Source organism: Podarcis erhardii (assembly GCF_964252035.2).
Source record: "Podarcis erhardii genome assembly, chromosome: 1".
In the NCBI taxonomy this organism is placed as follows: Eukaryota; Metazoa; Chordata; class Lepidosauria; order Squamata; family Lacertidae; genus Podarcis; species Podarcis erhardii.
The window spans coordinates 126705253-126728841 of NC_138497.1; the positions used below are offsets into that span (position 1 = coordinate 126705253).

The 23589-nt window shown below is 43.3% G+C and overlaps 2 protein-coding genes and 1 long non-coding RNA gene across 12 annotated transcripts in view; 1 reads left to right on the top strand and 2 right to left on the bottom strand.

Annotated features, from left to right (window-relative positions):
* PGAP1 (post-GPI attachment to proteins inositol deacylase 1) overlaps positions 1–11430 on the bottom strand; it is a 55947-nt gene extending 44517 nt beyond the window's left edge. Inside the window, exon 1 of the mRNA XM_081867436.1 lies at positions 11234–11430. Within this exon, the coding sequence (XP_081723562.1) occupies positions 11234–11386 (153 nt within the window). The 5' untranslated portion in view covers positions 11387–11430. The remainder of the gene's footprint in view (positions 1–11233) is intronic.
* A 6854-nt stretch (positions 11431–18284) lies between these two features.
* ANKRD44 (ankyrin repeat domain 44) overlaps positions 18285–23589 on the bottom strand; it is a 153094-nt gene continuing 147789 nt past the window's right edge. For 8 of the 10 annotated variants that reach the window (XM_081863850.1, XM_081863846.1, XM_081863844.1 and 5 more), the window contains one exon: positions 18285–21261. In XM_081863850.1, the coding sequence (XP_081719976.1) occupies positions 20993–21261 (269 nt within the window). In that variant the 3' untranslated portion in view covers positions 18285–20992. The remainder of the gene's footprint in view (positions 21262–23589) is intronic. The other 2 variants (XM_081863843.1, XM_081863851.1) reach the window with 1 other exon arrangement.
* Positions 21268–23309, top strand: LOC309335970. The gene is made up of 2 exons (XR_014153836.1): positions 21268–21624; positions 23047–23309. It is a non-coding gene; the product is annotated as an uncharacterized lncRNA (long non-coding RNA).

Sequence of the window (23589 nt, forward strand, 5' to 3'; positions counted from 1 at the left end):
GGTACAGTAAAGGAAGGAGACCTTATTTCCACTTCAAATCCTCTCAATGCATCTTAGCAGTTACTTAGATATTAGAGTAAGAACTGTGTTCTAAATACAGCAGTGTAACTGTTGCTGTTTGGTCATGTTTACGGATGGCAAGGACATGTGTGCGTATATACATATAACACATCCATATGTGCAAGATCAGATCAGGAACAAAACAACACCTATGGATTAATCTTTCACTGGAAAGTTACATTGATGTTCTAAACAATTTGATTTCTCTGTTTTTTAGATTACACTTTTGCTACTTTTTATGATAGCGGTACCTATGGTTGAAATAAGAAGAAAAAGGCATCAATTAGGCTGGGGTTTGCTTATTTGTGTGTGGTCTACCTTTTTGATTTGTTAGAATCTTCATGGTTAACCAATGTGTTTTAAATGCAAGAGGTGTTGTCAGGATATCTTAAGCCATAGCATGTGTTATGTGCATAGCCGTCAACCATCCCTTATTTGGCGGGAAAGTCCCTTATCCCAGTGCCGTGTCCTGCTGCTGTCCCTTATTGATGGTGTCCCTTAAATTTCCCGGGTTTCAAAGGAAGCAGCTCCTCTCCCTCCCTCCCCGCCGGCTAGGGAGGAGGGAGGCTCCAACTGTGTTGCTTGGCTGCGTTGCTCACACAATAAGGAGTCTAAGAACAACTGGGGGTGGAGCTTGCATGCCTTGTGCCGATCAAATCGGCCGCGTTGCTTGGGGACTCGCCTTTGCTCAGCGCTTCCCAGTGGAGGGTTGACGGTGGTTTTCCTTGCTGCATCCCCTTTGCCGGGTTGCTGCGCTGTGGGAACCACCGCTTGAGGTTTCGTTTGGCTGCTGGCTGGGCTTTCTGCCTTCGGCTCGGAGGGGCTCAGAAATTGAACATACATGTGCTCTGAAAATCCCTTATTTTGGCTGCTGATCCCTTATTTTCAAATCTGTAAGATGACAGCTATGGTTAAATGATCTTGAATGCGCACTCTTGGTTAAGAACTGTGGTTCAGCTTGTCCAGCATTCTTTGTGAGAAACTCAGAAACTGGTCAGTAGCCAACCATTAGATTGTGCCTAATCTTCTGCCCACCTCTGGCTTAGATAACCTGTCGTGGCCTTGTAATTCTATCTTGAGTCTTAGGAGCCTAGCCAGATATACCTCATTTCTTCTGGCTAAAACGCTTACGTTACTCTTAACTCTCTGCAGAACATCTCAAGAATCACATTGCTTTTTCCCATGCAAACGTGTCCAGAAACTTACTTTGGAGTTCCTTCCTGAGGTCTCCCTGCAGCGGGAATCACAGTTGGCAGCTACCCAAGAAGCCCCTCTCAGCCGTGACCCCTAAATTCTATAATAGCTTCCAATTTGGGGTACACCTGGCTGGGCCGTTACTGCTTGCCTTTAGGTGAACAGCAGACAGTGCAATTTCAGGGACCTTTGTTAGAATTTTGTCATTAACTTGGGTGACTGCTGTTGCTAACATTTCAGTCTCTTTTAGCTTTGTTTTTACCACTATTTTACCACTTTGATTGGAAGCCTCCTTGAATATTTTTGTAGAAAGGTGGGGTAGAAATGAGTACAGTGGTACCTCGGGTTAAGTACTTAATTCGTTCCGGAGCTCCGTTCTCAACCTGAAACTGTTCTTAACCTGAAGCACCACTTTAGCTAATGGGGCTTCCCGCTGGTGCCGAGCTGCCGGAGCACGATTTCTGTTCTCATCCTGTAGCAAAGTTCTTAACCCGAAGTAGTATTTCTGGGTTAGCAGAGTCTCTAACCTGAAGCGTATGTAACCTGAAGCGTATGTAACCTGAGGTACCACTGTATATGCTTAAGTTCTCCACCAAATGAATCACTTTTCAGAAGCCACAAAAGTATAAACAGGGGTGGTTTAGTTTGGAAAGGTTTCTCAACCCTTTTGAACCTGTCCCTCACCTACAATTCTGCTATTTTCTAGGGATTGCTCCCCAGAATACAGAACACAGCCTGCTGCTGCATGTGATGCCCTGCAGAGCGTTAACAGAAAGCGGTACAGGATCTTTCTGGCCTCATCCTAAACTAGCTATGAACAGTAGCTCTTTTTCTTCCCCAAACGAGTGAGAGTCCATTGGCAAGTGAGATACAATCAACTCAGGTCTTGGCTAGGAAGGAAGGAAGGAAGGAATCACTGTCCCATGCCTCCCAAGGGGGCTTACTTTGTGAATCAATGGTTTAAAGCATAAGCTATGCACTGGAATCCCAGTTCAGCTTTCAACTGAGTGCCTTGTCTAAGCTCACACAATTTTCTTCCAGACTCTAGCCTTGTATGGAGAATATTTGCCTACCTTACAAAGCGATTAGCAAGATATGAAGTGGTTTATGCTTCACAAAGCAGATAAGGATTAGCAAGTTATGAAACTTGAACAATATCTATATGAATACTAATGATAATTTACCAATTAATGCAAAATAAGAAATTTCAATCCATTACTATGCATTTTTATTTGAGTATGGTCAGATTTGCTTAAAAGATACTGTACTGAATGTTCAGGATTGTCAGATTCAATTTATAATTGTTCTGATGTAAATGAAATTAGACACTTCAGCTTTTGAGGTATCAGTAGTATTCTCCTTTTGTAGCATTGTGTATTTTTGTACAGCCTAATCACCTGAATGGTTTTGTTTAATGAAGATAAGCTCTCCAGCAATTAGCCTGTACAGTTATACCCTTGATAAAAGCTTTATACTTTCAAAGCACTACAAAACAGGGGGGAGGTCCCAGCTTTAAGATTATGAGCAAAGTTTACCATTTATTTCATGCCACAAGATTAGACTGATTAAATAACTTGCTAAATCATAATCATATAAAATGGAGAATAGCCGATAGGCAAATGGATTTTTTTAAAAAAACAACAACAAACCAAGCTGTTCTGGGATGTGCAATAAGCAGCCAGGTACAGCGGCATAAAACAAAAGAAAATATTCCTGATTTAAGAATCGTTATATATCATAGAGCCAGTTTACACATTCTTATGGGTGCCTACAAATATATTTGGGAGGGGAAGTATGACTTATATGGGGGTGGCTGTTGTTTTTAGCTGAGACCCTAAGAGGTGTCCTGAAGGTTTTGGGTATACCTCGCGCCAGGCAGACATCGGCAGCATGGGGAGACCTGTGGGGAACTCCTGCAGGGCTCCCCTCGCTGCGGATAGCAGCCTGCCGCCCGGCACGAGAGGCGCCCTGAAGCAGAGCGCCCCTCGCGCCGGGCAGACATCCGCAGAGTGGGGAGCCCTGTAGGAGTTCCCCGCAGGGCTCCCCACACTGTGGATAGTAGCCTGCCGCCAGGCAGGGCGCACCAGGCAGACATCGGCCAGCCCCACAAGCTCAGGGGACAGCAGGGAGGCGCAGCGCCACCACCCCGCTGTTCCTCGACCTGGTTCGGTTTCCCCGACCTGGTTTTGGGGGGGAAATAAAGGGGGGGAATTCCTTTATTTCCCCCCCAAAAAAACTAGGTGCGTCCTATGGGACGGAGCGTCCTATGGGATGAAAAATACGGTATATCATGGCCCTAAATTGTGTTAATTAGATCCAGTTTTAGATAGGATTGTTGAAGGGATGTATGGCTGAATCGGGATTGGTTGGTGTTTGGCATGTATTACATGGGGCACAACAGGAATTTACCCACCTACCCTCCTCACCGCCCCACATAAGTAGACCAATGTTGTTTTAGGTTGCATTGCTTTTCTGTTTCGTATCCTTTTTTACAATATTTTACAAGATGTCAAACTGATAAAATTTTACTTTTGAATTATGGTTGCTTTAAAACACAAATTAGTGTTGAACGCCAAGAGTATTTTGAATATAATGACGGGTCTACTTTTCAAGCTACTGAATGGGAAGAATGTAAAGCCTATAACTGAGGTAAGGTTTTATAGCATAAGCTTCTCATGAGAAATGAATTAGAATTTCGCAAGAGGAAAATTTGGAGAAAATCGTGAACTATCTTTTAAGACAATTTGCAGCACCCCGTTCTTTGGATCTACACTGAAGGTTGCAGCACATTAAATATGAATTGGATAATCTACGTTCTGCTAGAGCTGAATTTACTCTGGTATTTTTGCACCACAGCTATTGGGAGAGTGGACAGAGGAAGGGTAAAATTTTGTCTTATTGCTTAAAGCAAAGAAAAAAGCCAGAATGTTATTCCTTTGATTATTGGTGGATATAATATGGTAGAGACAACATCAAAAGAAATAAATTTACATTTCTCAAAGTATTACAGTGGTGCCTCGCAAGACGAAATTAATCCGTTCCGTGAGGCTCTTTGTATAGCGGTTTTTTCGTCTTGCGAAGCAAGCCCATTGACAGCTTAGCGGATTAGCGCTATTAGCGGCTTTTAGCGGATCAGCTGATAAGCGGCTTAGGGCTTAGGAAAAGGGGGGGGAGGGGAAAAAACCCGCAGGAACTCACAAGACATTTTCGTCTTGCGAAGCAAGCCCATAGGGAAATTTGTTTTGCGAAGCGCCTCCAAAACGGAAAACCCTTTCGTCTAGCGGGTTTTCCGTCTTGCAAGGCGTTCGTCTTGCGGGGCACCACTGTATTCTAAATTATAGAAGAAGGTTAAGGATCCTATGAGCTGTGACGTTGAATTTTCTCCCTCCTGGAGCTGGTTCTCCATCAGTTGTTAGATTTCTCAAAATGAAATTCTCACAAAACCACTACAGGTCAAAGAAATTAGGGATGTTACTTATGACGTCCGGGAAAGCCCCTGGACAAGATGGTTATTCTGTACAAGACATATTTGTATTTGTTAGACCCTAAGCTTCTCAGGTTTTAGGAGCTTCTGACTTAGATACTCGGCTAACCTCAATGTAGGATACAGTGGTGCCTCGCAAGACGAAAAGAATCCGTTCCGCGATTCTCTTCGTCTAGCGGTTTTTTCGTCTTGCGAAGCAAGCCCATTGACGGCTTAGCGGCTTTTAGCGGCTTATCGGCTTAGCGGATGAGCTGATAAGCGGCTTAGCGGCTTAGAAAAAGGGGGGGAAGGAAAAAAACCCCGCAGGAACTCGCAAGACATTTTCGTCTTGCAAAGCAAGCCCATAGGAAATTTGTTTTGCGAAGTGCCTCCAAAACGGAAAACCCTTTCGTCTAGCGGGTTTTCCGTCTTGCGGGGCACCACTGTAGTCTTATTTCTTTATTTCTGAGAACTTGCGATAGCATTCCAGCGCCCATGTGCTGAGCAGGACTTGCCCAGTAAGCTTTTGGGGGGCAAGGCCCACTTGGGAGTGCCAGCTCCAGAAGGTAAGGATGCTTGCTTGGGGGCAATTAGAGTATACACAGTTTTGCATATACCTGTCATTGCAGCACAAGATGTGATCCTATTGCACACCTAAAAGAAGTTGTAACAATTTTTTCCCCTCCAACCCAACAACTGTGCTCAGCAAAATCACAGCAATGTGAAAGTTAAGGATCAGCCCTTTCTATATTAAAACAGCTGTTATCTTTTACTTTATTTCAGTTCATCTACTATTTGAAGGGTTTTAGGAATGCAGAGATAAAGACCAATACGCTTAAATCATCAGATAACCAGTCCCCGCTCCCCTCCATTTCCAACATGCAGCAAATACAGTATTTATAGTTGGCACTCCCACACCCATTGCACATGAAACCTAGCTATTATTGCACTGAATATCCTGAGGATAAAACAGATTTCAACACCCAAATTGCAACCCAAGTCAGGTGCAGAAAACTGTGTGGGTGTCCTTTCTCAAGCCTATTAAAATTCTCATGGTTCTCCGTACTCTGTGCTGAAGCTGGTTCCCTTGTCCCCGAATCCTTTTTGAAACAGAGGTATGTAAGCAGACAGAATGGAAACCTAACACACATCCGAGAAACAATCAGCACTCCAGAATAAACTGGCGGCTGAAATATAAGTAAAATGGGTGACCTCTTGTGCCTAATATGACCCAATTAATAGAAGATTGCTGTGGAGGAGAAAATGTTGGCAGGTTCAGCTTTTCTCGTGCTTGCCATGTTATGCAATAACAAGTTGCAAAATTCTCTCTTTTCAAGGTTCAGGAGTACTATCTTCTGCAGCAACAGTCTCCATTGGGTAGATCTTGGTCCACAAATGGGAGCATGATCTTACCTACAACAGGTCGGGTTGCTAGCACCACAGCCATTTTCTGAAGACCGAAGGGGGAAAGGCCAGCAGAAAGAGTGACTGGGAGAGAAGGGCTGATCTACATATTAATGAACAATGGTCCTGTTTCCACATAACGGAAAGTCAGGATTTTTGAGACAGAACAGCACGCTAATTCAGGATGCCTGATGGCTTGTGATTTGCTCCTCGGCTGGAGCAAGCAACAAGATATTCGAACCGGAATCACAGTTTGCTTCTCCCCAACAAAATGCAACAAGGAAGTCGACAGGAAGGCTGCTCACTTCCTAACCATTGTCTGCTAGGGAGAAACAAAGCACAATCTCAGTTTGCGTGTAACACCAAGTCAAGGCTTCGTGGCTCACTGCTCCTGCCTGCACTACAGAAAGCAGAAGCAATCAAGGAGAGAGCACTTAGCACACAGCTGATAAGCCATTAACCATAGTTTATCGCTGTGTGCAAACTGGCACAATATTTTACCATGGCTTTGTATCATAATTTATAGACCACTCTACATTATACCAGTGTTTCCCAACCTTGTGCCTCCAGCTGTTTTTGAACTACAACTCCCATCATCCCTGACTAGCAAGACCAGTGGCAAGGGATGATGGGAATTGTCCAAAAACAGCTGGAGGCACAAGGTTGGGAAACACTGCATTATACAACGGCTACCAGCCAGGCAGTTATGTTCTACCTTCACGGTCAGAGGCAATATAACTCTGTATACCAAGTTTCTGGGAATTACAAGTGGGGAGAGTGCTGTTACACTTAGCTTCTGCTTACAGACTTCCCAGAGGCATCCGTTTGGCTGCTGTGAGACATAGCTGTCAACTTACAGATTTGAAAATAAGGGACCAGCAGCCTCGAAAATAAGGGATCAGCAGCCAAAATAAGGGATTTTCCCAGCACAGGTATGTTCAACTTCTGAGCCCCTCCGAGCCAAAGGCAGAACGCCCAGCCAGCAGCCAAACGAAGCCTCAAGCGGTGGTTCCCACAGCGCAGCAACAAAAGCCCAGCCAGCAGCCAAACGAAGCCTCAAGCGGTGGTTCCCACAGCGCAGCAACCTGGCAAAGGGGATGCAGCAAGGAAAACCACCGTCACCTCTCCGCTGGGAAGCGCTGAGCAAAGGCGAGTCCCCCAGGCAACGCGGCTGATTTGATCAGCACAAGGCATGCAAGCTCCACCCCCCAGTCCTTCTTAGACTCCTTATTGGGTGAGCAACGCAGCCAAGCAACACAGTTGGAGCCTCCCGCCTCCCTGGCCGGCAGGGAGGGAGAGAGAGGAGCTGCTTCTTTTGAAACCCGGGAAATTTAAGAGAAATTTAATCAATAAGGGACAGCAGCGGGACACGGCGCTGGGATAAGGGACTTTCCCACCAAATAAGGGACGGTTGACAGCTATGTTCTACAGTGACAATGCTGGATCAAGGAGCACCCTTCAAGCAATGCACCTAATACTTCAGAGGAAGTGCAGGTAACTGACCAATTTCCCAAACCTGGAATCCACTCACCCACAGGGGGGCCCTTGTCTATATATGATTCAGTTTCAGTTTGTTGGCTCTCATTCAGTCCAGTATGGGTCCAGACCCTGGTTCAGGACCTGCACAGCACCTCCAGATTCAGATATCGCAGAGTTGTGTGTCATTAGTGTACAGACAACACTGTGCTTCAAATTTCCTAAGTGGCTTCATATAGTTGTTAAATAGCAATGCCGTGCAGCACTAACCATCAGTAGCAGATCTCAGGATGCAACTGGGTGAGAAAAAATGTGATCGTTTTGAGCGATGCCAGCACTGGAAAAGCCAGTTGTACCAGAAGTAGAATGCTGGAGTACACTCTGGGAGCAAAGAATATGCTTTTAGCAACATTCATACCTTTAAGAACCCTGCAGCCTCACAATCAAGGAAGCTACAAAGCGGTAAATGCAGCATTCAGTTTCTGGTTGGAGAGATGGCAGGGTTCAATAAAACCTTGGAGACATGTTGTCTGGGAACGGTGGCAGGTAGAGCCTGCTGTCTTTTCACAGACCGAAGCAATTTGTTGGAGACAACTCCATGTGTTAAACTGAACAACCTTGGAACAGGTTACACAGGTGAATTTTGGTAAAAAAAAACCTAAAAACCATCCAAACCACACTCCAAACAGAGTAGATGGACACACACTTCTGTGCAAAATGAGAAGGCCCCATTTATGTTTACTTTGAAGTACCACTAAGTTCAATGAAACTTACAAGCAAGAGTTTTCAGGGATGTAGCCTTGCAGTGCAATTTGAGACACCCTTTGAAGAAAATCCCGAACACACCTATGAATGTGGTGGATGGTTGGTGGAAAGACCATGCGTGAGACACAAGGAAGGGAAGATCTCCCAGGGTGAGAGACTGGGAGGGTCCACCACTTTCTGTACGTGACACTGGTTAACCTTTGAGAGAGGACTCTGTTTTCTCTTTCTTTCTTGGTTCTTGTTTTCATTTTAGATTAGTTTCTTTTATATTATTGTATTATAAAAAGCTTTACTAAAATATTATGAAGAAGAAGAAGAGAAAAATATCAGCGGGTTTAGCACCCCGGAATCAAGACTGGCAAGCATGTTTAGGACTCCAACCTGAATGTGTGTTTCAGGCTGCGATCCAACACATGCATCCTATAATAATAATTATTATTATTTATTTATACCCCGCCCATCTGGCTGGGCCTCCCCAGCCACTCTGGGCGGCTTCCATAGAAACCAAAAATACAGTAAAATCACACGTTAAAAACTTCCATGAACAGGGCTGCCTTAATATGTCTTCTGAATGTCAGGTAGTTGTTTATCGCTTTAACATCTGCTGGAAGGGCGTTCCACAGGGCGGGCGCCACTACCGAGAAGGCCCTCTGCCTGGTTCCCTGTAGCTTTGCTTCTCGCAATGAGGGAAGCGCCAGAAGGCCCTCAGCACTGGACCTCAGCGTCCGGGCAGAATGATGGGGGTGGAGACGCTCCTTCGGGTATACTGGACCGAGGCCGTTTAGGGCTTTAAAGGTCAGCACCAACACTTTGAATTGTGCTCGGAAACGTACTGGGAGCGAATGTAGGTCTTTCAAGACCGGTGTTATATGGTCTCGGCGGCCGCCCCCAGTCACCAGTCTAGCTGCCGCATTCTGGATTAGTTGTAGTTTCCGAGTCACCTTCAAAGGTAGCCCCACGTAGAGTGCATTGCAGTAGTCCAAGCGGGAGATAACCAGAGCATGCACCACTCTGGCGAGACAGTCCGCAGGCAGATAGGATCTCAGCCTACATACCAGATGGAGCTGGTAAACAGCTGCCCTGGACACAGATTTGACCTGTGCCTCCATGGACAGCTGTGAGTCCAAAATGACTCCCAGGCTGTGCACCTGGTCCTTCAGGGGCACAGTTACCCCATTCAGGACCAGGGAATCCTCCACACCTGCCCGCCTCCTGTCCCCCAAAAACATTACTTCTGTCTTGTCAGGATTCAACCTCAATCTGTTAGCGGCCATCCTAGGGAAGAGTGCCCACTGAAATCAATGGAGCTCACTTCTGAACAGTCATGTCTGGGATTTTGGCAACTGAGACCATACCAAATCAAGGAGAGGATATATTGGAAGTGAGGAATAAAAAGAAAGGCGTGCCATAAAAATGCAAGGTTAATATATAGCCAGTAGCATCTTAGTACTTCTCATGATAAGAATCAAAGAATTGTAGAGCTGGAAGGAATCCCAAGGGTCATCTATTCCAACCCCCTGAAATGCAGGAATCTCAACTAGAAAGAATAATGGAATTGAATGAAAATGACCCTGGTGGGCTGTGACTTGAACTGGCTATCTTTTGCCTGCCCTCAAATTATCTTGCAGACTGTACTTGGTAACCAAATCTGCATGTGTTGACCTTTATGCAACATGTGAGGAACTCAAGATATGCCTGAATGTCTTTCAGGACATGAGGCTGGAACCAGACTTGTACCAAGGTCGCCAGAGCTCATCATGAAGGGCCCCCTGTCATATTTCAGTTAGGTCCATCTTTATACTTATGCTATGATCTGCAGAGATAAACCATACAATAACTTCAGGTTGACACCCCCCACCCCCCCTGTTCACAGTTCCCTTTGATGTTATTGAACACGATTCATGTTCCTTGCACAAAAATGCAAGAAGGGTGATATGCAGACAGTGGCATCTTAGTACTTCTCATAACAATTATAAGAATAATAATAGGAAAGGCACACCAAAAAATGGAAAAAAGGTTGATGTATAGACAGCAGAGTCTTAGTGCTTCTCAAAATCATAATAATAAGGTGTGCCCCCCAAATGCAGCAAGGTTGGTATACAGACAGTGGCATCTTAGTACTACTACTACTACTAATAATAATAATAATAGGAAAGGCACAGCAAAAAATGGAAAAAGTTGATTTACAGACAGTAGCATCTTAGTGCTAATAATAATAATAATAATAATAATAGGAAAGGCACACCAGAAAATGGAAAAAAGTTGATATAAAGACAGTGACATCTTATTGCTTCTCAAAATCATAATAATAAGGTGTGCCCCCTAAATGCAGGAAGGCTGGTATGCAGACAGTACATACTTCTCTCACACGAACAGAGAGGGAAGTGCATGCTTACAAATTTATTATTATTATTATTATTATTATTATTATTATTATTATTATTATTATCCAGCTCACTCTGGGCTGGCTTACAGTACATATGCGAGCATAGTAAAGCATCAAACATTAAAAAAGCTCCCGACACAGGGGGGGGGGGGGCTGCCTTTTAAAAAGTCAGATTGTTTCTTTTGCCCAGTTCTCCTCCCCAGAGCGGCTGAGGAAACGTAGCCAGATGGGCGGGCGGGGGTATAAATAACAAAATTAATAAAGAATAATTGTAGTAGTAGTAATAATAATAATAATTGTGGAAGCAGGGGGGTGGAAGGCGTCAAGCGAGGTCCTGCCTCCCCCCCCCCCCCCGCCTTGAAACCGTCCAGGGTCTTGTTCCTGGCGAAGCACCAGCCGCCCTTTCTGAGGAGAAAGCGACTCCCCCCCCCCCAAAAAAAACCCCGCTAACCGGCCCGCCGCTCCCTCTCCGACCGGCCCCTCACCAAATACTCGGGGTACTCGAACATGTAGGTCATGCTGCACCGGTTCTCCTCGTACTGGAAGAGCACGTCCCGGACGCCCAGCAGGACCAGCGCCGCCAGAGCCCCGTAGAAGACCGCCGTGGCTCCGGGGACCTTGCCCGCCTCCAGCCACATGCCGCCCGCCGCCTCTCCGCCCGCCGGGTCTCCCTCCGCTTCCTGCCCCCGGTTCGCCTCACTGGGCTACACACAGACGCCCCGCGTGGGGGCGGGGCCAAGCTCTTTGGGGCGGGGCCAGGGGCGGGGCCGGCTTCGAAGCGTAAAGGAGAAAAGGGTGGGTGGACCCGTCGCCATGTTTGGAAGGTCGGAGGAGGGCCGAGGGCCGGCTTAGGCGCCATGTTGGGATTCCCGGAGGGCGGGCAATACTGGGGGGGGGGGCGCGGGGGAGAGCTTCTTGGCAGGGTCGGCGTTTAAAGGGGCCGCGCTTATATATCCCGCCAGCATAAGAAGATAATAGTAATAGTTTCTTTTTTTTCTTTTTAATTATCTTTATTGCATTTTAAAAAGAATTACAAAGAAGGCATAAATTAAACATTACATCCAAACATCCGAAAATGAAAAAGAAAAAATGAGGGGGGGGGGTGGAGAAAATTGATAAATAATAAGTTAAAACGAAAAACGAAAAAGAATTAGTCAAGTACATAAAATTGTTCAAAGGACACAAACACTAATTTGAATATTCTATACAGCAGGTTCTCAGAAAGGAATACATTTTCAATCCTTCTTTTCTTTCCGGTCACTTTATTTCTGCTGCGGAAAACTAGTTTGGATCCCTATTATATTAGTTGACTTCCCTCTATCTCTTTGTGGCTTCAATGCTTCTCTTTAACAAATATTCTGTATTCATTTTTTTAAATCTGATTTTTTCCATTATATCCATTAAAAGGTAAAAGGTCCAGTCGTGGCCGACTCTGGGGTTGAGGCGCTCATCTCGCTTTACTGGCCGAGGGAGCTGGCGTACAGCTTCCGGGTCATGTGGCCAGCATCACTAAGCCGCTTCTGGCGAACCAGAGTAGTGTACGGAAACGCCGTTTACCTTCCTGCCGGAGTGGTACCTACCGTATTTTTCGCTCCATAGGGCGCACTTGACCATAGGGCGCACCTAGTTTTCAGAGGGGGAAATTAAGGGGAAAAATATGATTCCCCCCCCCCCAGCTCAGGGAGCAGCGGACAGGCCTTCTCCCTGCTTTTGCGGGAGGTGGGGGAATTCCCCCATCTCCAGCAAAAGCCCACAGGAGCCGTGCACCCTTTAAGGAGTGGACAGCTCCTGCGGGCTTTTCTACGAGGAGGGAGAAGGGACTGACGCGGCCAGTCAGTCCCTTGTCCCCCCTCGGGGAAAAGCCCCCAAGAGCGGCACGCTCTTTAAAGGGTGCGGGGCTCCTGCGGGCTTTTCTACGAGGTGGGGGAATTCCCCACCCCGCTGCCCTGCAGAGGCTTTGCGCAGCTAACCCCAAGCTAGAACAGCGATACGGAACGCTCTGCAGAGCTCCGTCTCCCTGTTCTGGCTTTGGGCTTAGCCGCACAGCCTGCATTCGCTCTATAGGACGCACACACATTTCCCCTTAATTTTTGGAGGGGGAAAAGTGTGTCCTATACAGGACCGTCGCGGGGATTCGAACCGCCGACCTCCTGATCGGCAGGTCCTAGGCTCTGTGGTTTAACCCACAGCGCCACCCGTGTCCCATGCCCTACCCTAAACATTTTCAGTCTAACATGTACTTATTTGCCTGCTTTTACACGATTCTGCCAATGCATTAAGATTTTCAGGAGACACTCTGTTCTGCATCCCACTTCCATCCAAGGTTAAATCAATGATTATGAGGAACAGGACATTCTGTAGACCATGAAAACTCCCTTCTTCATTTGGTCCCCTTCAGCTCAGCACGTAAGGACAGTTGTTCTTCTATGTTTTGGATTTTAAATAAATGCCTTGGTAGATTTTGAAAGTTTTCAGATTGCTGTTTTATTATCGAGGGTATGTATTTTACGTAAATCAATATCCTAATTTAGATGTGCTTTTATTATTAATCATTATTGGTTCCATATAACACTGATGATTTTACCATAATGATAGTTCATGCTTTTTAATTATGTTTTCACACATTTTGATTGTGCTTATATAAATACATTTTTATTTGTTGTCTAGCAGTCTTTAATCCTGGGATTGGATCAGCATTTTCCTGCTTAATTTTATGTGTGCATGTTTATAGAAACCTGAAAATATGCAGAAGTACTAACAAATGGACTCAAACTTTGCCACGATACTCGTACCATTTATTTGTAAAAATATCCATCTGAATCAAGCTACTCAGTTACAACTAACACAGCATTCAGTAGCTGAAAAAGATATTGAACTGTGCCTAGGGTCTAAATTGATCTCTTATACCCATTTTGTGCAACCATGTCATTTAATTACATAGTTATGTCACTGAAGTTCAGTTTATGTTTTTAAAAAAATAACCAGCAACAAACACACTGAAACCATTCAACAATATTTCATATTGTTTATTACAAACAGTTCTTACAAAATGTAACACTGGCACCAGATTCATATCACCATGGTTTGTAAAGATATATTGCACATGCTAAAAGCATAGAATATGAAGACAAAACTACAAAAAACATTAGATATTGGCTTTTTAAATATTTATATCACTGCATTACAACCATGTATAATTGTATTTTATACACACTCAAGATTGTCACCATTTTAAAACACCCTTCTCAATAACACTAACCTAAGGTTTGTTTTGTGTAATAAGAAAGTGTTTGCAGCACTGCAGAAAGTTATGCACAATTTCTATACAAATTTAGCATATTAATTCCCATGTTTAACACAAGATTTAAAAAAGAAACATTCAAAGAAAGGTTTGAAATGAAAATGTACATGTATTATATTGCTTCAGTATCACTCAAATGAAAGACAAGTCACAAAACATACCAGCATACACAAATATAAAAAGGCACTCTAAAAAGTTTCTTAGATGATAAAAACCCAAACACATTGTCAAGTTTCTGAACAAGAGTAGACAAGAAATTGAGTTTAAGCATTTGATTCATAGTTCAGTACAGCAGATGTTTGCTGCGGAAAAGTACCAAAACATAATGTGGTGCCCTTTTAGTAGTGATAAAAACCAAACCAAACCCTGAGCTAGTTCATCTTACAATTGAAACAATAGAGACCAGCAAGCGGTAAGTGCCATGCAATATAACCCTGCAGTTGAAGTTTCACAAAAAGTAAATACTAGTTGTCAACACAGAAATGTGGGCATAGAAGGGGACGCATGCATTACTACTCACAATCAAGTTCATGCTTCTCAGTCATAAACACATTTACTTGAAAGCAAGTCCCACCAATTTCAATGGAACAGACAGAGCGCTTAGCCTCTGACAGATTTAACAAATAAAAAAACCAGATCAAACCTGATCTTACCTATAGTTTAAATACAGTACCTTGTCTGCTACAAAACAGTATTGCCATTTAGATTAGAGAATAGTTAAGAGTGTAATCCGCATCGCACTGAAGTTGATTGCCAGTATCTCGCTTATATTTTTCTTTAAATGGCTGTGGATTGCACTGTTCTTTTACACTTTAATGGTACACTATCAAAAATATTGGGTCTAATTTAAAACATTGTCTTTCCAAGGGGAGAAAGGCATCTGGGGTAGAAAGACAGCCCACTGGGATCTCCAAGGCTGGATCTATACTGATTGTAAAAACGGTAAAAAAAGAAACGTGACGTAACTCTCAATGGCATTTTACATTGATGGTTTTACATTGCTCTACAGAGCCCTCTGGTGGCCACACACTTATAACGCATCTATAATGTTTTAAATTGACCAGCGTAGATTGGTCCCATGCTGGAGAAGACAAAACCCCAGAGAACATTGCGGAGATAGATATAAGGCAGCGTCTTAGGTTCCTAATATGCAGCCAAGACCTAAACACATGAACTTAGAAGCAAGTTCCACTTGGTTCAGCGGGGCTTACTTCCATGTAAGGATGCAAAGGGTTGCAGCCGAAAAGGCAATCCTGCAAGTACTGTATTTTTCGCTCTATAGGACGCACCCAACCATAGGACGCACCTTGTTTTAGAGGGGGAGAACAAGAAAAAAAAATCTCCCCCTCTCTGCTCAGCGCCCCTTCAGCGAAGTGGGAGGAGAAACGGAGCCCCTTCTATTTCTCCTCCCGCTTGGCTGAAGGGGCGCTGCGCAGCTCTCCCTCTCTACTGAAGCCAGGAGAGTCTTGCTCTCCCGGCTTCAGCAAAAGGAACCCGAAGCCTTCGGAGTGCAGCGGGAACTCATGCTGCGCTCCGAAGGCTTCAGGCAGCTATTCCTGAAGCCTGGAGAGCGAGAGGGGTCGGTGCACACTGACCCCTCTCGCTCTCCAGGCTTCAGCGAAAGCAATGCGAAGCCTCCGGAGCGCTGAGGGAGCGCTCCCTCTGCACTTTGGAGGCTTCACGTTTCTATTGCTGAAGCCAAGGAGCCTGCATTCGCTCCATAAGACGCACACACATTTCCCCTTAATTTTTGGAGGGGGAAAAGTGCGTTCTATAGAGCAAAAAATACGGTACTTCCAGCTGCTGTCAGTAAACAGTGGGATGGCATCTAGTGCTGCCAGACTTCTGTTTATATAAGGGGGCTTCTCCTTCCTCTGCTCCCGCTGCACAACCTTAGGATCTGTTCCAGAGGATTGGGATGCCCTCTACAGCAGATCTGGAGGGCACATGGGAGAAGGAGGATGAGAAGTCTGCTCACACAAAGTTGGATTTCACACCTCGATGCTCTAAAGAAGAAATAAAGAAGAGTAAATATTCTATCTGCTGTAAAGCAATACCACACCCCTGCTCTTTAAACAAGTGATCAGCCTAGAAATAAGAAGAAGCAGGTATGCGGTTTCTACTTATTTCTACGCAGACACCTTTCATTTTAAGTGCTCCAAGTATCAGTTATTGCTGTTCAGCAATATACTAGAATGTTTTGTTTTTTCGGTTATAAAAAGTTACAGTACTGAGAGGGAAAACTCATGGTTTAGATGCTCAGTTTTCCCAGTGCGGCTGACACAGAAAGAAAGAAGGAAACAGGAATCTTTAAAAAAGAGGTTTTTGCATTTCAGTTTTAAAGGGTTGGAAATGTTCCATTTTACAATCACCACCGATCTGATCCATAATAGCTGGTAAAAATACAGTACATTGGATTACTGATTGTTTGTCTTTCACTGGCACTAAATTATATTTCTGTTCTACTCGGGCCCTACTCTGACAATGCATATTTTAATTAGGTAATTTCTAAGGAGTAAGATTGCTCTAGTACCTATGCGCTAATTTACAGGGAGGCCCAGTGTCCCTTTTGTTCTGAAGGAGAACCCTTATTTTATTTTATTTGTTCTTTTTTATGTGTATTGTTTGATGGAATAAGTTTGATGCAATATGTTAGATTGAGGTGCATTTTTATATCTACTTTGTATTTCTGTATGTATTGAGGCCTATGGCTCTGAGCAGTAAACACTCTTACCACTCATTAAAAAGGGATTTTCAGACATGACTTACGGAATATTGTTAGTATAATAATAATAATAATAATAATAATAATAATAATAATAAATTTTATTTATACCCTGCCCTTCCCGGTTCAGAAAACCGGGCTCAGGGCGGCTAACAACAAATTTAAAACACTTAATTGATGCAACAAAAAACAGAATAAAATACAGTATAAAACGTGAATAACAATAAATTCAGAATTCAAAAATCAATTTAGGGGGGAAATCCATCCAATAAACATTAGATGATCACTAGGGCTAGCTGGCTAAATTAGTCCTATCTGGGCCAGCAAGGAGACCAGGGAATAATTAGCTGTGGGATCCTAGACCGGGTAATCTTCATAAAAAGGGGAAGGGGAGGGAAGGGGAATAAAAAATCAGGCTAAGTTCAAATTGAAAGACAGGCGAAATAGCTCTGTCTTACAGGCCCTGCAGAAGGAAGTTAAATCCTGCAGGGCCCTGGTCTCATGGAACAGAGCATTCCACCAGGTCGGAGCCATCACTGAGAAGGCCCTGGCCCTGGTGGAGGATAATCTGACTTCCTTGGGGCCCGGGACCTCTAAAACTATGATTATTCATGGACCTTAAGATCCTCTGCGGGGCATACCAGGAGAGGCGGTCCTGTAAATACGAGGGCCCTAAGTAGGTAATCAGTGGCCTCCCAGTCTATATGATGCTCCTTTGTTTTATTCCCTTAACAAAATTTCTTTACCACCCAATTGTGGCAAAACCTCAGAGTTTTTCGCTATGCCTGTTACAGGATCTGATGTAGTACAGTCTCAAGTCCTTCCAGACAAAACAGACTAAGATGCATGGTCAGCGTAGACAGAAATTATTAGAGCCCCACATTAGCCTGTTCCCTTTCGGCACAATCTCCTGGTAGTATCACACCTCTACCAGAACTGTTCTGCTCAAAGCAAGCTTGGAAGGTTGTTGTTTTCCCATAAAAGCAGAAGCTCTAATTGCTGGCTACTTGGTCAGCCTGTGAACTTGCAGGTAGATTACTGTATTTTTCACTCTATAAGGAGGAAAACAAGAAAAAAAAATATTCTGAATCTCAGAAGCCAGAACAGCAAGAGGGATCGCTGCACAGTGAAAGCAGCAATCCCTCTTGCTGTTCTGGCTTCTGGGATAGCTGCACAGCCTGCATTCGCTCCATAAGATGCACACACATTTCCCCTTACTTTTTGGAGGGAGAAAGTGAGTCTTATAGAGCAAAAAATACGGTATTCCTTGTCGAGCCTAACAGTGAGTGTTATGAATCATCCTGTGTCAGTTTTCTTTGGATGTTAATGGGGACCAGACCTGTAATTGGGGGAGAGTTCTCACACTACATTTCTTACTGCAGAAGTATGTATTAGGATGGGGAACCTGCTGGCATAAGTGGCCCGTGGCAACATAAATAATGTTCTGGGTGCTGTGGCCCTCAGTACCATCTGATCCTAGAGAAAGGAAGCCTCTTTTTTTCCTTAAAAAAAAAGGAAAAAAGCATAAGTTCTCCAGCTAACAAGGTTCTTCAGCTAACTGCACTTCCAGGAATGTGGGCTGGAGAAACAGGTAAGACTTTCGAAGAAGCCAGAAGGAGGAAAGACAGGCAGGTGTTCTTAGGCAGGAGCCTAGGGAGAAGATAAAAGGAAGACAGCTCAAAACCAGGACAAGGACTAAGGAGAGGAAAACATGTCCCCCTTAGTCCTAGCCACTCAACACCCATTTTTCATGCTCTGCACACGTAGCATGAAACCCTCCAGCTTCTGAAGGAATACGGAGCGCAGGAAGAGAAGATGAGGAAAGGCAGGAATGAGTGAAAGAGGGCCGAGGAAAGGAGGTGGTGGAAAGTGAGAGGCTGGCTGCAAGCTAGGGATGATGGGAGTTGTAGTCCAAAAACAGCTAGAAACCCTGATCTGAAGCAACGATGGGGGACCTTTTCCAGACCAAGGGTTACATTCCCCTCCGGGCAACTTCCCAAGGGGAGGTCATATACCTGCAGTGAGAAAGGCCAGAGGCAAAAGTGGGAGGAGCCAGGAATGCAAATATTACCTTTTAATGGTAGCTTACGTTTCTACACCTAGGGTCAAGTAGGGCCAGCGAATTGTACAGCCCAGGGAGAAGGGATGAGAAGGTATAGCCTGGGATGAGTCTCAAGGGCAAGATGGAGGCGGTTGCAAGGCCACATATAGTCCCTGGGCCTCAGGTTTTCCACCCCAGACCCAAAATATAACTTGTTTTCATGAGAACCTCCTGGTTCTTTAGTCTTCATTTTGCTATGAGATGTGGAACACCATTTCCTCACGGGGAAAACCAAGACACTATAGACTTTTTAAAATGCAGACCCCTCTACTCTGGCATCCAATTCTACTGCATCATGCAATATACACCTCCATTCCCCAAGCCATACTGGGCACAAACAGAGCTTTGCTTTCACATTTCACCCAGCTTGCTATACGAGAACCAAAAAAACAAAAAACTCAGTAGCTAGGCTTGCCTATATGTATAGCTAATAAGACATAATAAAAACTAAAAAAAAAAAAAGAGAGGAACAAACCATGGTCTTTTTTTTCTGGGCACTTGTTTCATTTCAAATAAATATAAACACATTTAACATTAAAAGTATGAACATTTTCTAGTCTGGAAAAATAAACTGTGATCAACACATCATCCATCAAATGTCAAAATGTCTACTAGAAATTTGTGTCTTAAAGTGTACAATACAGCCAAAGAAGACTCTTTAATTACATAAAAGACTTTTGTGTGCACGTGTGATTAGAAAAGTTATTTGAATTTTCACTTGCATTATTAAAAAAAATAATACATCTTCCCATTTAAGATACTGAAGCCTTTTGGTCCTCGTGGTATAGCTGGTTAGTTCTTTGTATTTTAAGAGTCTCAGTCTTCTTTCCGTACATCTTTCTCAGGCGAGGAACAGGGTCCATTTGACCTAGAAGCTTTGGCAGAAGGAGTAGATATTCATAATGCAGATGTTTAATAAGAAAGCTGATGTCAGCAGGCCTTTTTAATATATTGCAATTGCCTTATGTAGTTCCTGATGATTGGCTTTTTTTTTTTTTACTTCGCCTGTTTTGGTTTTACCTGCTGTGTATAGCTTAAGCACAGTAATAGTAATTAGAGACAACAGCAACATGATGTAGCCCAGATGTTGCAGAATTTTAAAACCAGAAAATGCTCAAGATAAAAAAAATACAACTTATAAACACTAAAGTAAAGGGGGGGGGATAATTCATTTTGGCAAACAACAAACATTTAGGTGCATTATAAATGTATAGCTGATTTTTCTCAAACATATCATTGCCTTGACAGCACAGGCAACACATTTCCAGGGATTCTTAACTGCGAAGTGCAAATAGCCAAGCAAGTTTGTGCCAAATAATGAAAAAGGAAGGCAAATAATGTCTGCTTTACCGATAATCTCTTTGCTGCGGGTGGATATGTGCAATGACTGAGGCAAGCAAGATTTGGTCCTAAAACTTTCAAATTGCAAATGAAATTGTGGCTGAAGTCTTTTAAAAGTGCCTTTTGTGTACTTAAGTGCTTAATACATCTCATGTAGAATTTAGAAGTTTTAATTTCCGTAGAAAGTGGTGATACTGGCAGTGCAGTGCTTGCAAACAACACAGAAACGAAACGAAAAAAACAACCTGTGGCTTTATCTTTGGTTTGTATAACAAAGATATCTAAAAACGAAGGCTAGATAACTATAGGTAATAAAAGTGAAGAGAGATGGAGAGTTTCTTCCCATGATCTAGAAATACTGTACTGGAAAAAAATGTCTTCATATTAGCAGTATACCCTAGCTAACACCGTGATATGTACACAACAGTTCCCCTGTTTACTTGTGCTGTCAAAAGGAATAGGGCAGCTTTCGCTTTCTGCATACAATAGGAGGTAGAGACTTCCACAGGAGTCACGAGGACCTATGGAAAGCAGGACAGCTGGAAGGAGCAGAACATTAACATGAATGCATTTCAATAAAAACCAGTTTTCTTAAAGGCTCTGTTTAACGGCAACTGTAAGCCTTCCGTTGCCTAACTGTACTCATTCCAGTCAAAAGTGAAGGTCAACTGTAATTCTGGGATTCATTGTCCTTTTTTATTCTTTTTTTATTTTTAAAGGAAAATACCAACTTAGATCCCAAATGCAACTGAGGAAAAGGGCATTGAATGCCGAAGTCAAAATGTTTCCGAATCAGAATCGTTTTCATTGTATCCATTTTCTGCTCCTACATCGTTACTTAAGGGTTTGCTATAGGAGTCAATGGCGCTGCTCGCATTTGAGCTATTGCAGAGGTGAGTCCTGCTCAAATTGTCTTTTTTAAAAGAAACGAAGTTGAGAGCCGTCATTGTACTGGAAGGAGAAAAAGGCATCATGGTAGCCAAAATGAGTGCCAGGCAGTCAGCCACGTCTTTGTTAGGAGCGCAAGCCAGGGCTGGCGTATGACCTGGGCACAAATGCAGACAAAGCAATGGTTAGTACTGGGGAACTACGAAAAGAAGACCTGAGCATTCCTCAGATACATCTCCAGATGGGTTTATAGCCTGGAGATGTATGTTTAGTCACAAATCACAGCAGGCAAGGCAGTGTTACACTTTAAAATTAGGCATGCTGGGGACGTACACAATTCACAAAGAGGTTTTAAGCTAATCTCATTACAAGCAATTTTTTTTTTTTTTAAAGAAAAACAGCAGGCAACTTACAGCCTCCACGAAAATGAAATAAACACAGGTGAACCAACATTCCACGAGGACAATATAAATTGAAAGCAACTTTAATGCACCAAGACGTATTTAGCCTCAAATATCATGTGAGTTAACTCTCATTCTGAGAACAATGACTTTCATTCCAAAGCAACTGCGTAATGATATTTGACTGTTTTAGAATCATAGAGGCATTTATTTTTATGGGCAAATAATTTCAGAAAGTAAGTCGTTTGAGAGGAATGGATGGATGATTAATTCTAGGCTATTTACACTGTCATTAAGCAAACAGTATTTTCATTAAGGAAGATTGCAAAACTTATTGAAATACACAGTAAATGTAACATAGGCCCTACTGAAGCCTACATGGAACCCATTGCACCGAATCCAAATACTTAATCTCAACTAGAGCTAAGTAATTTTAAGCAAAATGTGATAAGAGCTGGATCTCTTTGTACTCAAGCAGATTATTATTGTGTTGTAAAGTGTAGAAACAATACAATAATAAACTGCTTATATACATTGTGAACCAGGCTTTGGTATATGCTGATGAATTCTTCATGAAAATAATTCAACTTTCTAGTTTTTAAACCCTGTGATGCAATGGAGAGAGTTTTCTGCCAGCACAAAATGTCATCCTTTACAGTTCACGGTTATGTTTGGTGAGCTGTGGGCAAGCATTATCTACATGACGAGAATGCTGCACAAGTTTTTAGGGAGCTTGGCTGTGGTCCTCCCCACAACAAGACCATATAAAGGTTTTTTAATTAAGCCAATGAATTTAAAATCCCAGGACCAATGGTACATGAACCTCCATAGATTGAGCAAGAATTATCCATTCATACAGGGCACCTATTGGTGCTCTACTTATCTTTTGGGAATGTTCTAAAATACACTTTTTTTTAACACTTTCTGCTCTTAATTAAGGAAATTACAAGATATTTATTACCAAAGGAACCTAGTGTTATATTTTTAGGTTATCTTAAGGCTCCAGTCAATGTCACCAACTTAGAAGTGGTTGTTAACCTACTTAGGTAAAGGTAAAGGGACCCCTGACCATTAGGTCCAGTCGTGACCGACTCTGGGGTTGTGGCGCTCATCTCGCTTTATTGGCCAAGGGAGCCGGCGTACAGCTTCCAGGTCATGTGGCCAGCATGACTAAGCCGCTTCTGGCGAACCAGAGCAGCGCACAGAAACACTGTTTACCTTCCCGCCAGAGCGGTACCTATTTATCGACTTGCACTTTGACGTGCTTTCAAACTGCTAGGTTGGCAGGAGCAGGGACCGAGCAACGGGAACTCACCCCGTTGCAAGGATTCGAACCACCAACCTTCTGATTGGCAAGTCCTAGGCTTTGTGGCTTAATCCACAGCACCACCCGTGTCAGGTTAACCCATGTTAACCCACTTACAGCTGCTCAAATGTGCACTGTGGCAAATTTGGGGGCGGGGGGGAGCTATTTTGTCCATTTTGGTCTGCTATAGGAAAGTATGGAACATGACAATATTATCTAAGCTAATTTATTACAGAAGATTGCCAAATGAGCATGGAATGAGTAAGTCTGTTGAGAAATGGATTCTGAGAAGTTTTAGAACAGTAAGCATCATGATAACGTTCGACCACCATCTCCTTTTGCTTTACTACAATAGACCCCTGCTTGACTGATTCCCTTTATTTTCCTCTTTCTTAGTAGGCATGCCATCTCATTCTGTGTATATCCATTTGTATCTGAATTAGTGTTCATGTGTGAATACTATGCAGGTTCAATTTGTAAGAAAACTATATGTTTGTTTTTAAAAATATTTACAAAAATATTCGTATGACTGTTGAATGAAGATGAGTTTAAATTCCAAATTACTCTGTTATTTGGCCTGCATTTGGCCTGCACTTAGTTACATCATTAATACTGGCCATCTCTAGGTGTTCAAGGATGGGATAGAAAGCGTGGCCTTAAGTGTGCTCAGAGACTTGCATGTGTCCAGTGAGCATTTAATATTTATATTTTTATGCCAAAACCCCTCACACCATACCTCAAAGGGTTTTGAAACTTCCTTCAAACTTAAAAGTGGTTT